The sequence below is a fragment of the Catharus ustulatus genome, unplaced genomic scaffold, assembly GCF_009819885.2.
Source record: "Catharus ustulatus isolate bCatUst1 unplaced genomic scaffold, bCatUst1.pri.v2 scaffold_114_arrow_ctg1, whole genome shotgun sequence".
NCBI classification, from domain to species: Eukaryota; Metazoa; Chordata; class Aves; order Passeriformes; family Turdidae; genus Catharus; species Catharus ustulatus.
This window is the reverse complement of record NW_024879460.1, coordinates 34709-58697: the sequence shown is the minus strand read 5'-3', so window position 1 is coordinate 58697 and position 23989 is coordinate 34709. Positions and strand designations below refer to the sequence as shown.

The 23989-nt window shown below is 53.6% G+C and overlaps 1 protein-coding gene across 1 annotated transcript; it reads right to left on the bottom strand.

Annotated features, from left to right (window-relative positions):
- Positions 1 to 19109: 19109 nt before the first annotated feature.
- Positions 19110 to 23551, bottom strand: LOC117011337 (zinc finger protein 501-like). The gene is given in 5 exon segments (XM_033086692.1): positions 19110 to 19792; positions 19795 to 19834; positions 19836 to 20797; positions 20983 to 21064; positions 23447 to 23551. Coding segments are annotated over 4 exon segments (1332 nt in total). The 5' UTR covers positions 21038 to 21064; positions 23447 to 23551; the 3' UTR covers positions 19110 to 19517.
- Between the last annotated feature and the right edge of the window lie 438 nt (positions 23552 to 23989).

Below are 23989 nucleotides of genomic sequence, written 5' to 3'. Positions count from 1 at the left end.
ACTTGAAATGAAACCACTTGTGTGATAAATATGCTTAGTTAAAGATTGAAAAGAAAAATATAAACTCCTTAAAGTGTGCCCCATGAGTTGATATGGTCCTCTGATTGTGGGAGAACTATCAGTCGAGGAAGGGATTTTTACTCAGTGATCAGATTTCCATTCTCCTGGGCAGCCGATCACTGTGACGTCCAGGCCATGAGAAAACTGTTTCTTGTGTATAAAGCTCCATAGACTGAAGAGAGAACTGTCCTCTCCCAAGTAAACTGGTGATAGACTGATGCATCAGCCAGAGCTGCACTCACTTTGCCACTCTGGCCCTGCACCAAGAGTGGGTCACACCCCGGGAGCTGATACCTAAAGTGTGCCTAGAGTCATTACTCTGTGGCCTTTTTTGGCTGTCAGTCTGCACTCTGAGGAGGCAAGGAGCAGGGAGAGGTCTTCTGCAAAGGATAAAAGAGGATTTTATTACTCTGGGGGATTTGGGGGAAAAAGACAGAGAATGCAAGGGTGCAACAGCTGGAATATGGAGGAGGTTCAAGGGGACAGTACAAATCATCAGCAAATTGGAGAAATTCTGGGAAGGGGTAAAAGGCAGGGTTCACAAAAGCATCGTCCAGTGACGGAGGTAGGGGGGATGTTGGGTCACGTGGACTAATGAGACGTCATGTTTTAGGAGATTTCTGAAGGGGAATTCCAAGCAGGGGGTTGGCACAAGGTAGGATTGACAGGGAATTCAGGGTAGATTGACAAGGTGGGTGGGAGGGTATAATTTGGACCAAACCATTAACTTGGCAATAAAAAAATATACCATTAACCAGAAACACACTGCAACAACAGACTGTTTTTAAAGATGGTAAACTGACTGATTTGTTTCTATATGTTATCAGTGTGGAAAAAAAGAAGTTAAGGGGGGAGGAAGAGTGTTCAAGAACGCTTATTCTGAGTTTTATTCTTTTTTCTTATCGTTTCTAGTAATAAAGATTTTTTTTTGTATCCTTTAAAGTTGGAGCCTGTTTTGCCTTCCTCCTAATCATATCTCAGAGCAGGAAATGAGGAAATAATTCTAGAAGGTGCACTGGTGATTTAGCCAGTGGTGGATCCACAATAAAAATTGATGTATTTGCCAGGAAATCTCAACTTGGCAAACCAAAACCACTACAAGGGGGAAGGGAGGTGACAGAATTCCCCCAGGAGGGGTGGGTCCCCATCCCACACCCTGGGCACCCCGGGATCTGCAGGGACTGGGGACACCGTGGTGAGGGGTGGGCAAAGGGGTGGGCACAGGGGGTCCTGGGGTGTCCCTGAGGGGGATCAGGGCTGTCCCGGCCGTTGGCAGTGCTGACTTGGCTGTGACTGAGCTGGAGGCAGCCAGAGGTGCCCCGGGGCTGTCCCTGCTGTGCCGCTGAGCCCAGCGGTCGTTCCACAGCCGGGATTCCAAGCAGTGCCAGCTCCACCAGGACAAGGACAGACACTTGTGGGTGTCAGGAGTGGTGCAGAGGTTCTGCAGCCTGTGGGAGCTGATGGGCACCTCTGGGCACTGGGGGCTGCAGTCACAGGGGCCCAAATGCACCTGGAGGTCACCTGTCCCCCTGCCCCAAAGGTGACACCAGGGGTGTCCCAGAGAGGGGACAGCAACCTCAGGGAAGGGCTGTGATGGTCCAGAGAGTCTATGATGTCCCAGAGGGGGCTGTGACACAGAGGTTCCTCTGTGGCTGTGTGTGACAGAGGCACAGAGCAGCTGTGATGTAAACAAGGAGCTGTGTGGAATCACAAAACGGTTTGTGTGAGGTCACAGAGTGGGCTATGACATCACAGAGTGGGCTACGACATCACAGAGTGGGCTATGATGTCACAGACTGGGTTATGTGAAGTCCTTTTCCAGCTATGGCATAATAAAGGGGACTGTGTAAATATCACGGAGTGGCTGTGTGACATCAGAATGCAGGCTTTGATATCACAGGGGTTGCATGAAATCACAGTGAGGTAGTGACATCACAGAGAGGGCTGTGAAATCACAAGATAGCTGTGTGACATCACAAAGTGGGCTTTGTAATCACAGGGGCTGTATGACATCAGAGAGTAGGTTGTGATGTCCAAGAACAGGCTGTGACATCAGAGGGTGGCTGTGTCAAATCGCAGATTGGGTTGTGACATCACAAAGCAAACTGCTACATCAGAGAGCGGCAGTGACATCACAGCAGGGCTCTGTGAGGTCACTGGATCAGTCACAATGCCCCAGCCCCCCCCACAGCTTCCCCAAACAAGTCCAATGCTGTTCATGTCCAGCAGACTCCCCTGTCCCCCTGGCTCCCCTCTGCCCCCAGAGCTGCAGCCTCCCACAAGGATGTTCCACAAATCAACCCCCAGAGCCTGACATGGGGACAAGGGGCCAGGGCTGTGTGACCAGGACATCAAGGACATGGATTATCCAGGTCACTGGGGCCTGGTTTGGGTTCCCCAGGGCAGGAAAGATGTCTGGCAGCCAGAGCAGGGTGAGGGAAGGGCCTCCAGGGTAGGGCTGGAGCCCTTGGCAGTAAGGAGAGGCTGAGGGAGCTGGGATTGTCCAGCCTGGAGCAGGAAAGGTTGAGGAGCTCCTTCCTCATCCCAGCCTGGCAGTGCCACCCAGGAGGGGATGGAGAGTACAGAGCCAGGCTCTTCACTGGGGGCCTGGGGGGAGACAAAACACAATGGGTGGGAGGGGAATGAGGGGAGATCAGATAGGACATGTGGAAAACCTTTGTTCCCATGGGCTCAGACAGGTTCTGAGATGCTGCCCTGTCCCTCTCCTTTGGGATTTTCAAATTCAGACCAAATCAAGCCCTGAACCACATGGTCTGGGGCAGTTTCTTATAGGTTGGGCTGTTGCCTTGCTGAGATCCCTTCCATCCTCAGCTCTCTGATGTTCCTAGGACGAGGCTGCTCCCAATTTTGGAATGGTTGAGAGCATATGTTCCCCAGAACTCCTTGGGCTGGACTTCTATTTTTTCATGGAACTGTGCCTGCCTTTGGTTTTATTTGCTGATAATAAATGAACATCCCTCTGTGTCTCAGGCACTTGCTTCTCCAAGGAAAGCAGATGGGAATTGGTGCCAAGGAGCTGAAAGCTGCAGGCACAGCCTGCAGTGGAGAGAGCTGAGATTTGCACAAGGCTGCTCTGAGTGCTGTAGAGAGTTAGGGACATGCGTATGGAAGATATCGTGCTGTACGGTTAGTTAGGACACACCCCCACTCTGTAACCAGACCCCTGCCCTGTACCTGGATGTACCTTGCTGACGTAAGCAGAAGGAAGTGACAGCAACTACCCAGGCTATAAGAACCCTTGAAACCCCCCAATAAACGCCATTTGTTTTCCACCACATTGGTGTCAGGAGCATTTGGACCGAGTGACTCTGAGGTTGAGTCACCGTGCCGGGCCAAAAACCAGGTCACTACGCCTTGAGAAGGTGACATCTGGTGCCGAAACCCGGGAGGAATTTACGCCCGGAATTCGGGGTTCGCCTGGACGAGGCGCCAGCGGCCGTTCAGCTGGGCTAGAACGGCGGGGGGGACACCCCCGGACCAGCGAGGAGCATGGACGCTATCGCGAAGGTCGTAAGTCAGATTCGTACGCAGTATGGTATACCGTGTCAGCTTAAAGATTTTATTCTCGCTGTGCCGAGATTGATTAAGCTGGGGGCGATAGAAAGCCCAGTGGACGTTCTCCATCCGGAGATATGGGACCAGTGCACAAAGGTGCTGGCTGAGAACACCATGTCCTCGTGCTCGGGAAAAACTCTGAAATCGTGGGGGAGGGTAATGCAAGCTTTGCGAAAAGCTCGGGAGGAACAAGAGACCTGGAAAACCACGCGCACTTGTTTGCTAGCCACGCCGCAGTTGGGTATTGGGGCCGCGACGCAAACTGTGGAGGAATTGGAAGCAGTCGGGCGCGGGGATTCCGGCGCTCCGGAACCCGCTCCGTTACCCCTGGGAGAGAACTCACCACCATCGGAGGCGGGGGAACACGCGCGGGCGTTTTGGCAGGGGCTCACGGAGGAGGCGCGGGTTGCGGACATAGTATCGGAGCCCGAAACGGTCGCGGAATTAAAGGGAAAACCGCCGCCATATGGGTTTGAAAATGGCGCCGAACCGCATGTCTATGACGTGGGGGGCGGAAATGCCGGGAGTACGGTGAATGGCGCAAGCGCGGGCGAGGGGGGCGGAGGGACGGCCCCTGAGAAGGCGCCCAAAACCAATCACAGCGCTCATTTTAAATCAAGTCCTTATAGGGCAAGAACCTCCCCCAGCAGGAGGCGGAGGGAGCCCAGGGGGAAGGAACGGCCCGACCCCCGCAAGAAGGGGCGGGGTCGGAGCCCGAGAAAACGGTTGAGTTCTCCAGAAGCGTCGAGCCAGTCGACTTCCGGCTCAGACACTGACTCGAGCTCCGATGAGCTGGAGAGCTGGTCGGAGGACGAGTCTGATACCGGATCGGGCTTTAACAAACAGGGAGCGGCGGCATATAAGATCACTAGCTGCAACGCTCCTGCATGGGTTAAGGGGATATTAGAGAAAGATCGAACCCCGCTTACAGACTGGAGAAAAATAAAGATAGCTTGTGCGGAGTGGACTCCGTCCGCCAGGCTTGTGTTCCCAGTCTGCATGGGTGGCGCGGGCGGAAACCAAAGAACCTACTCGCCGGTAAACCCGAAAGACGTGCAGGCAATTGTTAAGGCAGTTGCGGACAGGGGGATTAATTCTGCCATGGTTTCCACACTCATCGATAGTGTTTTTGGAGGCGATGATATGCTTCCCTTTGATATCAAACAGACGTGCAGGCTGATTTTCGATGGGGTGGGGATGATCATTTTTAAACAGGAATGGGAGGACAATTGTGTAAAGCAACTAGCCTTAGTAACAGGGGCAGACCACCCACTGCATGGCTCCAGCATACAGAGGCTAATGGGCACAGACCCCACTATGATAACCCCCCAAGCACAGGCAGAGGGCTTGCGGGCCCATGAGGTTATGACAACGACCCGTGCTGCCCGGGAAGCCATCCATGCTGCTCCCAAAGTAATAGCCAGACTATCGCCATGGTCCACCATAAAGCAGAGTGAGAGTGAGAGCTTCACTCAGTTTGTGGACCGCTTTCAGGCAGCACTGGATTCCTCAGCATTACCCTCAGAGGCAAATGGTCCTGTGCTAGCAGACTGCCTACGCCAGCAATGCAATTCAGCCACCAAGGACATTTTAAGATCACTGCCACCTGGGTCCAACATCGCAGTCATGATCAGACATGTCGCAAAGGAAGAACACCTAGCTCCCATCCAAGCAGCAGTTTGCACTGCAATAACCAGTGTTATGGCATGCTTCAAGTGTGGCCAGGCAGGCCACGTGGCAGTAAACTGCCCCCAGTCAGGGCACCAACCAGCAGCTGCTCCACCATGACAGGGGAAACTTAGGGGACCATGCTGGGCTTGTGGAACGAAGGGGCATTTAGCTAACGAATGGAGATCCAAGCCTCAGGGAAACGGGAAGGGGAGGGGGCAGCCGGGCTGTACCCAGCCTCCTCCCTCCTGGAACATGAAGTGGCCCAGCTACAGCAACCCTCAATGGGGCACGGAGCTTCCACCCCCATCACCCCCTCAAGAAATGACCAACTTCGTCGCCCAACCAATGGCTCAATCAAACCCATCTGCACCTCAGGAATACCAAGAACAGCTCCCTGGGGGCGAGGCCCCTGGGTGGCTTTGGCCATGAAAGCATGGGAACGAGACCCATGGGTGGCCTTCGCCGTGAAGGTGGGCAAGCACCCACTGATCGTGTGGGCAGTGTGTCATCTCCACAATAGCTCTGACGACGCAGCCATCTACCTTCCCTTTTGGGTGGACACAGGATCAGACGGTGTCATCCCAGACGGTGGAAGCTAGAAGAAGCCCCCATGGTGGAAGGAGTTGGAGGACTCTCCCGAGCCTGCAAAAGCACCCAGCCGATAGCAATAACACTCTGCACCGAGAGAGGACCAGGAAGAACCATCACCCTTACGACATATGTTATGTCGGATTGCCCACCCTTGTTAGGGAGAGATGCCCTAGCCCTGCTGGACATTAGGGTGACAAATTTATTCTAAGGGCCACTGTCGCATACCCACCATTCCCATAAAGCTAACTTGGAAATCAGTCGATCCGGTGTGGATCGAGCAGTGGCCCTTGTCCAAGCCTCGAATGACTGCTCTCCTTGAGCTAGTTGGCCGTGAGTTGCACAAGAATCATATAGAACCCTCCACAAGCCCATGGAACACCCCAATCTTCGTAATACCTAAACGGTCTGGTGAAGGCTTTCGTCTCTTACATGACCTGCGGGAAGTGAACAAGAGAATCCAGCCTATGGGCCCCGTGAAAGCTTTGCTGCCCATGAACTCAATGATACCAAGAGGACAACCCGCAGTGCTCGACATCAAAGACTGTTTCTTTTCTATTCCCCTGCACGAGGACGACAAGGAGCGGTTCGCCTTTTCCATCGTCTTTCCGAACAGCCAGCGGCCCAACCTATGCTTCCAGTGGAGAATGTTACCCCAAGGAATGATCAACTCCCCTACCATCTGCCAGATCACAGTAGACCGAGCGCTAGCACCAGTCCGGCAGAGCAATCCGACTGTGACCATCATGCAGTACATGGACAACATCCTGATTGCTGCACCATCAACAAGACAAGTAGACCAGCTGGTATCAACCATCTCTGAGACCCTGAAGACAAATGGCTTCGAGATAGCGAGTGCAAAAATAAAAGAGGGACTGTGCATGACCTTTCTGGGAGTGGGAATCACAAACTCCTACATAACTCCCCCCCAGATGAAGATCCGCCGAGACATCAAGACGCTCCACGACGTGCAGCAGCTCGTAGGGTCCTTACAGTGGCTCCGCAACATTGTCCTGATTCCTCCCGAGGTCATGGACCCTCTAAACGACCTCTTGAAAGGAAAAAACCCATGGGAGCAGAAAATCCTGACACCGGAAGCGATAAGCTCGCTCGACTTTATCGAACACCAGATGTCAGTGAGCACGTTCACCAGATAGGATTCAAGTGCACCGGTCGATCTGTATGTTCACTTTACAAAAAAGGGGGGAGTGGGTGCCTTAGCCCAAGGACCCCCCGACAAAGCCCAACCGATACAATGGGTGGTCTTGGGGAAACCGCCTTTTTCCCGGGAGTCGAGTGCCTCAGCAGTCTCATCATGAAAGGCAGGAAACTCGCCCTAAGATATCTGGGCATTGAACCTACCAAGATATACTTGCCCTTCCGCAAACAGCTCTCCGTGCAGTCAACAACAATATCCGAATACCTAGCCATGGCTCTTGCAGGCTTCGGAGGAGAGATTCGCTACGCGGCAAAACCCCCTCGGACTCGGCTGCTCACGGTCGTTAACATTGATCTCCCACCAAAGATAATCAACTGACCGCAGGCAGGACCAACCATCTTCATGGACGCATCATCGCTGGCCTCCACTGCAGCAGCAGTATGGCAGTCAGGAGAACAGTGGCAATGTGTCAAGACAACCGACCCCACACTTTCAGTCCAACAGCTTGAAGCAGCAGCTGTAGTACTAGCGTGTGGACTGTTCCCAGAAGAACACCTTAACATCGTGACTGACTCCATAGTTGTTGCCAAGCTCTGCCTAGCCATGTCCGGACCAGGTGTGTCAGTGTCCACAGTGGCAAGGATGCTGGAAGCGCTCTATTCATGGAAAGGCACCATATCAGTCATCCACGTCAACAGCAATGACCCGATCAAAGGATTCTACCAAATCGGCAACGACAAGGCAGACGCCACCGCAAAAGGCGTATGGACACTGAAAGAAGCCATCAGTTGCACGAATCCCTCCACATCGGAGCAAAAGCACTTGCGAAAAAGTGCGGGATTTCTGCCGCGGACGCAAAGCACGTCGTCGCCACGTGCCCTCACTTTCAGAAATCACCACTGTAGTCAAGCGGCGTCAACCCCAGAGGCCTCAAAGCCTCAGAAATATGGCAGACAGACTTTACACAATGCCAGCTATTAAGACCCCAAGCGTGGCTCGCAGTTACCATGGATACATACAGTGGTATGATCGTGGCCACACAGTATCCCAAGACCGATTCCAAAGCGACCATCCAACATTGGCTGACAGCCATGGCATGGCTTGGAGTTCCAAAACAAATCAAAACAGAAAACGGCACGAACTTCATCTCAAAGACGGTCCAAGCATTCGTCTCGAAATGGAACATCGCCTTGGTACACGGCATCCCATACAACAGCACCGGACAAGCCATCGTTGAAAGAGCAAATCAGACTCTGAAAATTAAATTGGAAGTACTAACAAAGACAGAAGGTTTCACCAATACCATTCCCCCAGGTGACCAGGCACGCATACTAGCAACCGCGCTGCTAGCGTTAAATCAATTCCCTAGGGGGAATGAAACAAACAGTCCTGCCCAGAGACACTGGGCCACTCGAGCACTAGAGAAAGGCCAACGGGTTGTGATCAAAAATGAGCTAGGGAAGTGGGAACAAGGTTGGAGGCTAGTACTCACGGGGTGGGGGTATGCGGCCATTAAAAAAGATGGGGACGTTAAATGGTGTCCACTCAAATCTATCAAACCAGACCTTCAGAGTAGAGGTAATGAGAATTGTGAGACTTTGTTTGCAGGACTGGATCATCGGACGCCCCCGCAACCCGTACGCCCCACTACCAGGAAAGAGAGAGAGACCACCGAGCAACCTGGCATCGCCTGAGAAGCTCGCATCATCAAAATCAAAGCAGCAACGGTATCTCTGTGTGATCTTGTTTCTAGGGTTAGTAGGCGGAGGACAGGCGGACACAAAACATTACCCCCACCAGCCGTTCAGGTGGGTTCTACGCCATCTCTCAGACGAGGGGGTCATCAAAGAAATTGTTACAGCCGACACCCCATCTTCCGAGTTCAGGCTAAAAGACATTTTTCCCTCGCATACAGGGCACCACAAATTTGAGGAGACGACATTGTTTCAGACTTATTGGTGCCCTGCTTCCAACCCAGGAAAAAGTTACTGTAATTACCCAGGGTATGGGTATTGTGGATATTGGGGGTGTGAAACTATTGTGACAGGCAATAGATGGAAACCACAACAGCCTGATAAGTTGCTGCAAATTAAGTATATTCCCCACAGCTGTCTCGAACCAAAATTTGGTATGGATGGGTTCGTGATCTTGCCCCAAGGCAAGAAGCAGCACACCTGCACAGGCTACATAATGACAATCCTGCAGCCGACCCATGATGGCTGGGCCACGGGCAAAACGTGGACAGCATTTGTTTATCTCTCTCGTCGCATCTGGGAGAACATACAAATTATCAGATTTCCACTTCCAATATCCCAATCAGTTGGACCCAACCCGGTTCTGGCAATGAGTAGACCCAGGAGGCAGATCGCAGCTAACCATAGCTCTAGCCACAAAACACAGATGCTAAAATCTACCTCCTCCCCATCCGATCTCTTAGCCAAACCAACCCTCTCCAATCCATTTTTCAGTGTGTTAAATGCTACTTTTTTATCGCTAAACCAATCCAACCGGAACCTCACAGAATCATGCTGGTTATGCTATGATGCACAACCCCCTTTTTGCGAAGGCGTTGCCCTCGATCTCCCACTCATCTTTTCAAAGTCAGACAATCCACGCCAATGCAGATGGGACACCCCCCGCAGAGGCATTACCCTAAGTCAGGTTGCAGGTCAAGGCAAATGCTTTGGCAATGCAACCTTGGCAAAGCAGATGGGCGACGTCTGCCGGGAGTTCATCAAACTTAAAGGGGGGAAGTTCCAGTGGGTGATCCCAGCTGCATCGGGAATGTGGGTCTGTCAACGATCCGGGGTGAACCCATGCATACTCCTTGATAAATTCAATCATTCTACTGACTTTTATGTCCAAGTTTTAATTGTCCCCAGAGTCCTGTATCATCAGGAAGAAGAAGTGTACCGCTTGTTCGAGGAACCCGACTGGCTCCACAAGTGAGAAGTGATAATGAGCATCACCATCGCAATGCTCCTCAGTTTAGGAGCTACCGGCGCTGCCACAGGCATCTTGGCACTTGCAACACAACATCAAGGACTGGCCCAACTGCAGATGACTGTCAACGAGGACTTGCAGAGGATCGAGAAATCCATTTCTTCCCTAGAAAAATCCCTTCCCTCACTCTCAGAGGTCGTCCTCCAAAACAGGCGAGGACTGGACCTTTTGTTTATGCAGCAAGGAGGCCTGTGTGCCGCCTTGAAAGAGGAATGTTGCTTTTATGCGGACCACACCAGAGTCGTTAGAGACTCCATGGTCGAGCTGAGAAACTGACTAAACCTAAGAAAAATGGACAGAGAAGCTCAACAAGGCTGGTTTGAGTCATGGTTCAACCGGTCCCCATAGCTCACCACCCTAATTTCTTCCCTAATTGGCCCACTCACCATAATCTTAGTAACACTAACCTTCGGGCCTTGCATATTAAACAAATTGGTGCTATTCGTTAAAAAGCATTTAGAAGTGGTTAACATTATGTTTGTTGAACGCCGACAACTACTTTGAGGCGTTCCTGTTACTAACACACTTACAATTTTATATACTAATTTTACTAACCCATGAAATTGTGTAACGTCTACATTTTATACTTTTATACGATTTTTACTAATCATGAGGGAGGGGGAAATGTGGAGAGTTAGGGACTTGCGTGTGGAAGATATCAGGTTGTACGGTCAGTCAGGACACCCCCCTGCAGTCAGACCTTTGCCCTGTACTTGGCCGCACCCAGCCGGACGTGAGCAGAAGGAAATGACACTGACTGCCCAAGCTATAAAAACCGTTGTGACCCCTCAATAAACGCCATTTGCTGTCCACCATGTTGGTGTCAGGAGCATTTGGACCGAGTGGCCCTGGGCTTGGGCCACTGTGCCGGGCTTGAACCAGGTCGCCACACCTTGAGAAGGCAACAGGAGAGGAACAACTTTCTTCTGGCTAACAAGGCTCCAGAGGGTGAGGTTTGGTCAACATGGAAGAGACATTCCTTTTCCCCATCTTGTATGTCCAGATAGGGGGAGCAGCAGCCGACAGCCAGGGGATCTCTGGGAAGTTCCCCAAGATTTACCAGCACCCATCCTACTTTCAGCTGGAGAAACAAAGGCTGACGGCAGAAGTGGCTGCAGAGGCTTGGAGCACAACCTGATGGAAGATGCAGAAACCTCCAGGCAAGCAAGAGTGCCCTGCCTTGCTTGGTCTTCTTCTTGGAAGAAGAATCCTGCAGCACTGGAGACTGGCAGGACTTGATCAGCAGGAGGAGCCCCTCTAACCTTGCTCTTGTTTCTTGCATTCTTTGCACAGTCAGTAATGCCTGTGACTGTGGAGGGTGGCAGGGACCCTGCCTGACTCCCTCCAGGCACTGGGGGGCATTTTATGAGGAATGATGCAGCAGAGACATTCTTGTTTCTTGGGTGCCTTTGAGGACAATCCTGCCTAGATCACTAATCAGGGCCTTAAGATGGTGCTGCCCAGCAAAGGCATCAGATGGCAGCTGCTCCAGAGCCCAGAGGCTTCAAGTTACAGGACCCAAGGTGGAGCTGATGGATGCATCCACCTCCTTACACTGCAGCTTGGGCAGTGTTAACACACCCACCTAACCCAACAGCACGAGAGTCCCTAGAGGGAAAATGCTACTCCAAAAGCCTTTGTCTGCAAAAAAACTTTAACTGAAGGCTCAAAGGAAAATGAACACAGCATTCAGATAATGAGATGCATCACCATGGAGAGCTCAGAATCTGCCACTTAGGAAATGCTGCCAGAGTCCCTGGCAGGTGCAAAGATGGCAAAGAAGGAATCCATTTGCCACAATGCAGAGTCTCACAGGCTTTCCTTTACCTGATGTTTTCCCTCTCTAGGACATTCACAGAAGCCTGCAATTCTGAATTTTGCTGTGCCAGTTCTTCCCATTGACTCCATTCCCGCTCCAGGTTCTGCAGGTGCATTTGCATCTCCTGGTTCTGATGTTCTGCCTCCTCCAGCCTCTTCTTGGTGTGTTCAACCTCCAACAGCTTCTGCCTTGTCTGATGCTGTGCCCAGCTCACATCTTGCTGGGCTCTCTGGACAATTGCTTCCTGGGACTCTCGGGAGGCTGCCAGCTGAGATGTCAACTCTGCCACCTCCAGTCAAACAGAACAAAGCAATCAGAGGCTACAGCCACAGCTTGTCACTGTCAGCCACAGCAGAGGCTGTGAGCAAAGCTAAAGGACAACTTTCCATTTCTGCCAGTCCTGGGAGCACCAGATTCACCATGGATATGGACAACTTGTTTCAATCTCTAAGTGGCCCAGCAAGGGCACCTGAAAAAGCACCTCCCAAACCAAGGCTAGCAAGAAGAGGCCAGCTGCAATCCTTGCTGATGGCTGCTGGCCAAGAGCCCAGAGCACTAGCCCAGCTATCCAGGGCAGCAGCTGAGATTCAGCAGAGCCTTGAGTGTCCTTCAGAGCAGCTGCCATGGAGAGCACAGGACCAGGCTGCCCCAGGGATCACCCCAGCAGCTGCTGCTCTGCCATGGAAAAGCAAGAAGGCCACAGATCCCTCCTTGGATGACTGTGGTGCCACTGCTGTTTCACTCACCTGCTTTTGTAGAGCCTCCCTCTGCTCAAGGAGGAGATTCATTTCCTCCTTGATGCCTTGTAGCTCTTCCTTGTGCCTCCTCTGCACTGCCTGGATTTCACTGTCAGCTTCCTGCAGCTCAGCTTGCAGCTTTGCCTTGATGGTCTGGCAACAAAATGCAGAGCAACTTCCTGGGACCTGCCCTCAGGCTCAGCTTTTTCCACTTGCTGCCTCAAAATCCCATTCCTTCAGCTACTTCTTTTGGCTTCTCTAGCCAGCTCTGCTTCCTCTGCAAGCCCTCCTTCCTGGGGCTGAGCTCTGGAGCTTGCCAGGCTCTGTGCTCCCAGGGCCTGAAGCAGCCCTTGCCTCCTCAGTTCCAGGAGCTGCCTTTTGTGCCCTTGTCACCGCCCTTGCACTCTGTTCCCTGTCTACTCAGACTTACCTGCCCCTTCTCTTGCTGCTCTTTCACCTCCTGCCTCAGCTGCTGGACCTGCTGGCAGGCTCGGCTGAGCTCTCCCTGAGTTTGGAGCAGTGCCTCTGATAAAGCGTTTCTCTCATTCTGCTCCTCCAGCAGCACCTGCACAGAAGGAAAGAGCAGAGGGCTCCACACTTGCCCTGCAACATCTGTGTAGAACACAGCCCAGAAGACATCTCTGGGTTACTGTTCAGAATTACTCCAGGTGAGGCTTTAAAAAGATTTTTCTCTTTTGTGTCAGCATTCCCACTGCTCCCTCCCCATGCCCACAAAAGCAAAGTTGTATAAACTCACTTTGCCTATGAACACCTACGAGTACACACCAAAAGGGGAGCGGGAAGAGAACAGTGCAGATTCTCTGAGGTACGTCTTAGAAAAACAGAGCACAAGAGCAGCACACAAATCTCAGCTGGAAGCTGATGTTTCTGCCTGCCTTCCTAGGAGAGGGCTCATTCCTGGTCCCAAAGATTGCCCCTGTCACCTTTTCAGCACCCCAAATTCAATGTAGAAGACATGGAGGGCATGCTCCACACAGCCCCGTATCCTGCCATCTCCCACAGCTCCAGCCTTGCAAAATATCACACCAGTTGTCTTTTCACAATCATTACCTCTCGCTTGGCATTTTCAAATCTGGTTCGTTCTGCTTCTTGTTGGGCCTCCAGGGTGGCAACTTTCTGCCTCATCTCAAACAGCACCTTCTGGTGCTCCTGCTCTCTCTCTGCCTTCTCTTTTTGCCATTGCTGCAGCATCTCTGCATGGTGCCTTTCACGCTCACTTGCCTGAGGAGGGGAGGAAAATTCTTCAAGATGAAGTCCCAGGCAAGCTCCTTGCTGAAAAATGTGTAGCTTCATCCCTCCCACAACCCCCAACCTGAAAAGACAACAGCACTGGCTTTCTGCACTCCAGAAACCAGAAAGAAATTTCAACTTTTAAATTCCTGTCAGGGAATTTAAAAGGAGGCTCAGCAGGTGCAAGAATCACAGGTTCATGGAACCATTTCTGTTGGCAAAGACCTTCTCAAGCATTGAGTCCAACCACTCAGAACAGGAGGTGTCACTTCCCCTCTCTGATGCCCCAGTCACAAGGACTGACGGACAGGGGACCTCCCTCAGCTGCTCCTCGTCACACCTGGGCTCCAGACCCTTGCCCAGCTCTGATCCCTGTTTTCCAGGCTCTGAGGCTGCCCAAAGAAACAAATTCTGCAGAAGCATATACAACATTGCTGATGAACACGCCTATCCCTGGCTAAGAAATGCCTGGGCCACCTTGAGCCAGGAGTGCACGGCAGTGTCCCTGTCTTCTACTGCCAGAAACAGCATCTGGGCTGCTCTGGCTGGCACAGCTCCCACTCCCACAGGTGCTGCCTAGGAATGAGGTGTCCAGAGCCATGGCAACATCATCCCTCTCTTGCTCCAGCAGATCCCTCTGAAGCTGCAATTCCTCCCATGTCTGCATCTTGACTTCCAGCTCGCTCTGCACTGATGGCTCTTCTCCCTCGAGTGCAGCCAAGTCCTCCACTATACAAGAAGGGGCAGGACAAGTTTTCAATGGAAAACCAGTCTCATTTCCAAAACCAACCTCCATCCTGTCCAGCTCTGCCTTTTCTGCCTGGGCTGATGCTTCCTTCCACTGCTTGCTGTTCTTCTGATGTGGACACAAAGCTCCTGGCTCTGGGATTCCAATGCTTTGCTGCAGCATTTCCCTGGACTTCTCCAGGTTTGCACAGTCACTGCAGAGACAAGGCTCAGTCAGAAGAACAAGGAGTCCTGAAGGGTCACCAATCCCATTTTCAGCACTCCAGGATGGAGCAGGGAGCAGTGGGCTAAGGAAGACCTTGCTCTTTCCCTCCCAAGGAAATCCTCCGGAGGCAAAGGAAAAGGAAGGCAGGATTTTGCCTTCCTTCAGGGAGAAGCAGTGGCTGGGCAGGGGCACAGAAAGAACAGAACTTCAGGGAAGCAGCATGGTGAGAAGAAGGAATCTTCTCTTCCAATATGGCTCTGCATCTCCCAGACAGCCTTGGGAGTCACAGTAGAGCATGAAAAACCCAGACAGGATGATGCTCAAGAGCCACACTGAGCCCTAGGCATGTAGGCAGAGGATTTCTTCTCCCAGGACCCCTCTGAACCCCCAGGCCTGGAAGCAGATTGCCTCTGGAATGCAGGAGCAGGAGGAGGAAAGGCTCACCTTCTGATTTTTCCTAGCAGACAGTCTATGTGCTGCCAGCATAGAGCCTCTATGCTTCTGAGCCTCTGGCATTTCTCTGCCATTTGCTCAAAATGTTGCTGCAAGTGCCCACAGTTCTCTGTGGCTTGCTGAACCAGTTCAAAGGGATGCTGTTCATCCGTGGGGGTCAGAGTTGAGAGCATGTTCCCAGGAGTGTCAGTGCAGATGATGGAATTGGCCATGCTGTCCCTGTCGTCTAACAGCACCTGAAAGCCCACATCCAGCTCTTAGTCAGGTGTTCTGTTGCTATTCCAAAGTACCACTGAGATGCCTCTTCTGATCTCACAAGAACCAGTTTCCATTCATGGAGAAGCAGTTTCAAAATCCCAGCCAGCTCAGCACAGTTTCCTCACCTCAGGGGCTCTGGAGGAACGTCCCCAGTGAGAAAGGCCTCGAGCTCCCTGGAAGAGCACAGGGAAGAGCACACTCAGCCTGCATGGCTGGCCCTGAGGCAGTCACCTCTAAGTGCTTCCCAGCCTGTGCCAGAGCACAGCAATTCCAGCTGAGCTCTTCCCCCTCTCCTTGGGAATATTTCCAGCCCAGTAATTTGACAGCAGCACAAAGGAACATGCTGGAAGGTGTGTCATCACTTCTAAGAACACCAGCAGGGGAGTTGCCCAGAGCCCAGGCCAGCCTGGCCTAGAACACTCCCAGGGATCCAGGGGCAGCCACAGCTTCTCTGGACAACCTGTGCCAGGGCCTCAGCACCCTCACAGGGCAGAATTCCCTCCCAATATCCCATCCATCCCTGCCTTGTCTCAGTGGGAAGCCATTGTCCCTTGTCCTGTCCCTGCAGGCCCCTGGCTGAAGTCCCTCTCCAGCTCTCTTGCAGCCCCTTCATGCATTGGAAGGGGCTCTAAGGTCACCCTGGCACCTTCTCCAGGCTGGACAACCCCAACTCTTGCATCCTTTTCCCTTGGCACAGGTGCTCCAGCCCTTGGAGCATCTTCCTATTATCCCCGTGGCCTCCTCTGGGCCCCTGGGGATCATCTTGGAGATGTCTGGGACAAACCCATTCTTGCCTCTGGGAAGCGCTGAGGCTGCGCTGTCAATTGGGCTGAAGGGAAGGCAATGAAAAGCTGCTCCCTTGTTTGTGCCCACGGCCTCCAGTGGGACAAGGACGGAGCAGGAGCTGTGGCTGTGCTCTGGCATGGCCAGGAGCCCCCCATTCCCTCCCAGGCCTGTCCCCACAGCGAGCACCAAAGCTGCTGCCAGCTCTGCAACAGCCAGCTGTGAATCCCTTGCTATTCCCAAAGGGAACCATTCCCTGAGGCACAGCCCAGGCCCAGCCAGGCCCCTGCTGGGCCTGGCACAAGGAGAGCAGTGGCTTTGTCACTCACCCGCCGGGTCTGCATCTGCCCCTTTGGCACGAACAGAGACCAAATCCCAGTGTCCAAAGGCCCTTGGATTGTGCAGGGTCTGAGCCCCAATCTCCACAGGCCCTTGGCCTTTGCAGGGTCTGAGCCCCAATCTCCACAGGCCCTTGGCCTTTGCAGGGTCTGAGCCCCAATCTCCACAGGCCCTTGGCCTTTGCAGGGTCTCAGCCCCAATCTCCACAGGCCCTTGGCCTTTGCAGGGTCAGTAGCACACAACCAAGGTGCCGTTGGCCTTTGCAAGGTCCAAGCCCCAGTGATCACGAGCTGTTCACAGCTCCAGGGTCCAAACCCCAATAAGCCAGGAGCTGTTGATGGTTGCCAGGATCCAACCCCCAACATTCCATCATTCCACGGCCTGTTGATGGTTGCCATGGTCCAAAGCCCAGCGTTCCAGGGGCTGTTGGAATGGCCCTCCCTGGCTCTCCCCCCAGCCCAGCTCCCTGCTGGCCCTGGCACCTGCCCTGCCTCCCCCGTGTCCCCACAGCCGTGCCAGGCAGCTGGGCAGGGACCCTGCTCATAACATGAGTTCCAACTTGCTGGTGCAGACAGCACCAGTTTTCAAGGCTCAGCATTCCCCAGACCCGCATGCTCTTTAGGGATGTGCTCAGTTCCTGGGTCACAGGAATTCTTCTGTCTTCCCTGACACAGGGGAGATGTAAGAAAAAGCCCAAAAAGGTTCTTGGTGCTTACAAATACTCATAGAAAATAAAGCTTTGCCTTTAGAACAGTCACATGAGGAGGAAAAATGGTGTTTCATGGCTTTTGAAATTCCTACAGAGAAATGCCAAGAGCTGCAGTGTTTAAGCCTCATAAAATAGATTCAGAATCCTGAGACAGCCATGAGGGCATTTTTTTCTCAGCTCTCTGGTTGGCAATATATCACTAGGTGTTCTAGGCAGAAGAAAAGTTTTGGAGCTTACATCAAAGATTCCTCACTAGGAAGAGACCATCAAGAACCAAATGGGTCAGCTTGGAAAAGATTTGGCAGGTATTTTTTGCCCTCATCTTCAATAGCATTCTTCTGTGTCCTAGGGAGGATTTGGGTGCCCAGTTGACAGGAACTGGCTTCTGAGCAGGGCACAAATCCTCCGTGGAAGAGAAGAGCTGCACCTGCCTTCTCCAGGGCCTGTCTGCAGAGACTGATGGCCCAAGGATGGCACTGCTGAGAGGAATGTTGGATTTGTCTTTACAAACAAGCTCTGGGTTTGCTGGTAGATAAGAGCAGCACTGAGAGACAGAAGAAACAATGGGATTGATTGCACTGATTGATGAATGGGAAAGGACATTTGCCTTTACAAACAAACTGTAGGTTTGCTGATAAATGAAAGTGGGTATTAGAAGATGAAAGAAACAATGGGGGGGAAACTATGAATTCTATAAGAATTAAAAATTAAAAGGGACAGTTATACATGGGAAGGGAATCTCAGGTATCAGGCGTTCCAGGAAGTCTGTGCCTCTCAAGTACCTCAGCCAAAGGGGAAAGAGAGAGGGAAATGCGGCCGGGAAAACAGGATAAAAAGGAGGCTGCAGTCCTCCAAAAATCTGAGAGACCCCAGGGGAATGCCCCATGGCCTCTCCCTTTATTCAAATAAAGCAAAAGGAACTCCTCTGTCTCCTTTTTGGACATAAACCTCTGATGTTTGTGGATTAATTTTCCTGACACTATCAAATCCCACCCTAGCCAGCCAGACCCACACAATCCCGATCCCACCGCTCCAAATTTGGATCCCACTTCTCCCAATCTCCTTCCAAGCCCTTCTCACCCTGGTGGCTCTGGAATCCTGTAAGGTTCGTGTGGGATTGAGTTGTTTCCAGGAGGGAACAAGGCACTCTGAAGTTTGATTGAGCCATTTTGGGTTAAAACTGAGGTGTTTTCAGTGGGATTTGAGAGGTTTTGAGGTGACAGATCGATCCCTCTTGGCTTTGGTGCACAAAGAGATGGAGAAGAGACAGAAACGAAGGCCAAAACAAAAGGATAAGCAGCCAGGTGTGTTCCCAACATGGATCCCAGGGAATGTGGGTCAGCCAGGGCTCTGCCCAACGTGGGTCCTGCAGTGGGGATGGAGTTGGAGCAGCGCACGAAGCTCTTCCCTGCACTCGGGGCACTCGCAGGGCTTCCCTTACCGGTGCCTCCGTTGGTGCTGGGTCAAGGCTGAGCTCTGGGAGAAGCTCTTCCCACACTGGGAACACTCATAGGGCCTTTTCCTGCTTTGGGGCAAATTTGGGAGAAAACCTCTGAATGGGGGCCCTCTAGGAAACAGATTCAAGCAGTCCCTCCCCCAACTGGTTCAGGGAAAATTTCCTCAGAGAGAAGTGGAAAAAACCTGTTTATTTAACAGGGAAATCCCTTCCCAGCACAAAATGAACAATCCTACACTGCCAAACCTCTCTCTGCTCCTGAGGAGATGACAAATTCAGAAGAGTCCCTTCCGTGGGTCGCAGCCCGGCTCACCCAGGCTGTTCTCAGTCCCTCCGGCGCTGGGAAATGCCGCGGCCCAGGCCAGGCCCCAGTGGGCTCTGGCTGTGAGCTCCCGCTGCTCCTTTGGCTTTTCAGTCCAGAGTGGAACAGTTCAGAGCAAGAACAGAGGGAAAAAACCACAGTCCAGGGAGCTTCTGTGCCTCAGCTAGCCAGGAACTAACCAAGAGCAAAGGAGAGCTCTCTCCTGCTGCCCAGTGCAGACAGCACCGTCTGTGTGCAGGATGTGGGGGAGCAAATGCAGTCTCTGACAACAAACTGTGCACCTCTTCTTTCCCCCTTCACTCCTGGAACCAGCCTTAAACCTGCAGAACTCAATATTCAACATGAACAGAACAGACAGCTGGGGATACAAGCATCATAAAGTCACCCCAAGACAGGGCTGTACCCGGTGTGGAGGCGCCGGTGTTTGATGAGGTTGGAGTTTTGCCTGAAGCCCTTCCTGCAGTCGGGGCAGCGGAAGGGCCTCTCCTCTGTGTGCGTGCAATGGTGCAGGAGGAGAGAGGAGCTGGTGGGAAACCTCTTCCCACACTCAGAACACCCATAGGGCCTCTGCCCAGTGTGGATCCTTTGGTGGCAGATCAGGCTGGCACGGTGCTTGGAGCACTGCCCACACTCCCTGCACTCGTAGGGCCGTTTTCAGCGTGGATCTGCTGGTGGCGGATCAGGTTGGAGCTCCTGGCTGAAGCTCTTCCCACACTCCTCACACTCATGGGGCCTCTCCCAGGTGTGGATGCGCCGGTGTTGGATGAGGTGGGAGTTGTGCCTGAATCCCTTCCCGCAGTCAGGACACTCGTAGGGCCTCTCCTCTGTGTGTGTCTGGTAGTGCCGGAAGAGCTCAGACTTCGTGGTAAACCTCTTCCCACACTTAGAACACTCGAAGGGCCTCTCCCCAGTGTGGATCCTTTGGTGGCGGAATAGGGTGGAACGCTGCCTGAAGCCCTTCCCACAGTCCCCACACTCGTATGGCCTCTCCCCAGTGTGGATGTTCTGGTGGCTGATCAGTGTGGAGCGCTGCCTGAAGCTCTTCCCACACTCCTCACACCTGTAGGGCCTCTCCCCAGTGTGGGTCCTCTGGTGGCGGATCAGCCTGGAGCTCCGGCTGAATCTCATCCCACACTCCTCACACTCGTGGGGCTTTTCCCCGGTGTGGATGCGCAGGTGTTTAATGAGGTCGGAGTTGTACCTGAAGCCCTTCCTGCAGTCAGGGCAGCGGAAGGGCCTCTCCTCTGTGTGTGTGCGCTCGTGCAGGAGGAGATTGCTGCTGGTATGAAACCTCTTCCCACACTTCCCACACTCATAGGGCCTCTCCCCAGTGTGGATCCTCTTGTGGCGGATCAGCCTGGATCTCCATCTGAAGCTCATCCCACACACCGAGCACTTGTGGGGCTTCTCCCCATCACGAAGCTTCTCACGGCCCACCAGGTCCGAGCTCTGGCTCCATCTCCGGCCGCCTGCCCGGCCCAGGCTGGGTCTTTCCTCCTCAGATCCCCGTGATCTGCGTTTGCAGCCCCTCCTTGTGCGGGATCTCCGCGGCTTTTCCTCCCCGTTGGATTCCTGCCCCGTGGAGCCGCTGCAAACGGCCTCTTCCACGAGGTTCTGCTGTGGGGATTTTTCCTCCCTGGTCTCCGTGCTCAGCTCCTTGTCTGGGGGAGGAAGGACAAGTAGAGGATGGGATTTGCCTCCGTGCCAGAGGGAAGGGCAAGGAGATCCCCCCAGCGCGTCCCCGGCAGGACGGGGTCGGCAGCGGAGTTGTCCTGCAGCCGGGGGCCGTGCTGGGCTGGGACATGGAGCAGGACAGAGGGGAAAGGGGCAGGGACTTCCTCCTCACCTGCCTGGGGCTCCTGGGCCATCTTCCTCTTCCTCGCAGCCTCCTCCTTTTCCATTGGGCCAAGGCTTGGGAATGGGAAATCCTGGTTTGGGGAAAAACAAGGGATGAGCGCCTTGTCTTGGGGGTTCCTCCTGCCCAAGTCCATCTCTAAAGGTCCCCGGGCATCTGGGGTCCATCCAAACTTCCCAAACACCAACGTTCAGCCCTAAAAATGCCTCCCAGAAGTTCCTGGGAATGGTCCCTCCCCTTTGGTGTTCAGGGTTTCCCCCCTGTCCCAGCTGCTGGGGGTCACGCTTTTATTGGGGGTCCCCCATCTACTCAGTGCCCGCCCTCCCCAGGCTGCTGGGAGTCCCAGGAATCCGAAAAGCTCCCCCCTCTTCTGTCCCCCCATTTTGGGATGCTGGGGGATTTTGGGGTCCCTTCTCCCCTTATTTTCTGCTTTGGGGTGCAGGGGGTCCAAGGAGTCCCCCCTGCCCCTCTCCAGGCTGTTGAGGGTCCCGCCAATGGCAGCGCTCCCCCCTCTCTGGGCTCCCCACTTTGGGGTCCTGGGGGACACAGGGCTCTGCTCCTCCGCACTTCTGGGGCTCCTGGTGTCCTGCTATTGCCCCTCTCCACTCTCCCCACTCTGGGGGTCCCGAGGTTCCCCTCTCTGGCTCTCCCTCGGGGTCCCTCAGCCCCTGGCTCTGGGCTGGAAGGTGGCCGTGCCTGACCAGCCCAGACCCAACCCCTGCTATGGGGAGACCCCACATCCCCCTGCTCTCTGCCAGGGCTCTGCTGGCACAGCCACCAGGACACCCCAAAAGCACCTCCTGGGGAACCCACCAATGTCCCCCGAAGGGGCATTTTCTGCTCAGCTTTGGAGTTCTGCATTTTCTAAACATTCCCCTACCCACCCAAAAAACCCCAAAACAATGCTGAGAGGCACTGGGACTGTTGCTAGGGGCAACTGAGATAAAACTGGGGCAAGTGAACCATGCTGAGATAACTGGGAGTGCCTGGGAATGACTACGAGATTGTTCTGGGTATCTGGGACATACTGGGAGAGTCTGGGACCACAGGGGTGGTGACTGGGACCTAACTGGAGAGACTGGGAATGAGCTGGGGAAAACTGGGACCATGCTGTGGCAACTTGGGGACAAGTCTGAGTGACTGGAGCCCTGCTGGCAGAGACTGGCATCATACTGGACTCATACTGGGATAGTACTGGGAGTGACTGGGACTGTGCTAGGGGCAACTGGGAGAACTGGGAACACACTGGACAAAAGTGGTGTTGGAAAACGTATCCATTTAAAAACCTTTCTGTAACTTTAATCAAGGGGTTTTGTTTGCCTTTGCCCTAAAAGACTTTTAAGTTTCTTTCCAGGGCATTGCTGCACCAGCTGGGGTCGGATGAGCTCAACACATCACCAGACTGGGAGCAGCCCCAAAGACCAAGGGCCAGCAGTGGCCATGAACAGAACATCAGTGGCCACCCAGGAACAGCTACCCCAGACTCTGCCCCTGGCACAGCTGCAGACATCTCCTGGGAAAAGACTGATAAGGAAATGAGGGAAGGAAGATCTAATTAACATCAGAAGGGAAGAAATCCAGATCCAAAAGGAGACCAAGTACTAGGAACTGAATATTTACTACTGGAGACCAATGAACACTGAAACAATTCATTTCTGACTGTATAAAAGATCTGGAAAATTTCCTGAAAACGAAGTGTCATGTAATGATTCTCTCTGCACACACGGGTTATGTGTGGATGAGATGATTTCTGTGGTACATCCTGGCCACAACACCCTGCCCAGATAATAAAGTAATGCCTTGAGTTTCTAAATTTAAAATTGTTGTGGGAGGGTTTTTATTTTGTCTCAGTTTCGGTCACGGTGGGACAAACTGGGTGCAACCGGGACCATGCTGGGGCAAATTCCATCATAATAGGGAATGCCTGGGAGTGCCGAGGAAACTGGAACCACCCGGGGGGAGCACCTGGGCTCAGTCTGGAGCAGCCAGTGCCGGCCCCGGGAGCCCCGAACCCCTTTCCCGGCCATGCCGCCCCTCCAGCCCCAGCACCCCCCGCCGGGGTCCCGGCCATGCCAGGGGTCCCCCCCTCTGGGGCTCCCCGCTTTGCCCTTCTGGGGCTCTCCTGTCTCTGGGCTCCCGCTCAGGGAAGCCGCGCCTCTCCCGGGGCTCCCCCAAACCGGTGTCCCCCCGCCGATCCCCCCGTGGCCCCGGCAGAGCTCGCAGGGCCCGGCCCGGGCAGCCCAACCCCCACCGCGGGGGGACCCGCATCCCCCCGCCCCCCTGGGGCTCTGCCCGCACCCACCGGGACCCCAAAAACACCTCCCGGGGACCCCCCGATGTCCCCCGAGGGCCATCTGCGGCTCCGGAGCCCTGCAAGAGCCAAACATCCCCCCAAAAACCCCAAACCCAGGGACCCCCCCGGGATATTTGGGGCGAGCTCCCCCTCCCCGGGCACCTGCGGGATGGGGGGCGATGGTCCCGGGGGGCTGCGAGTTCAGGGAGCTCCGGGATGGAACACTGGATTCGCTCCTGCTCTGTTCCGGCTCTTCCTCCCTCCTCCTCCTCCTCCTCTCCCGTTCCCAACCCGAACTGTGAGGGGAAAGGGGCGGGGTCAAGGCAAAGGCGGGAACTGTGAGGGGAAAGGGGCGGGGTCAAGGCAAAGGCGGGAACTGGCTGTCTCAGGATTCTGAATCTATTTTATGAGGCTTAAACACTGCAGCTCTTGGCATTTTCTCTGTAGGAATTTCAATAGCCCATGAAACACCATTTTTCCTCCTCATGTGACTGTTCTAAAGGCAAAGCTTTATTTTCTATGAATATTTGTAAGCACCAAGAACCTTTTTTGGGCTTTTTCTTACATCTCCCCTGTGTCAGGGAAGACAGAAGAATTCCTGTGACCCAGGAACTGAGCACATCCCTAAAGAGCATGCGGGTCTGGGGAATGCTGAGCCTTGAAACTGGTGCTGTCTGCACCAGCAAGTTGGAACTCATGTTATGA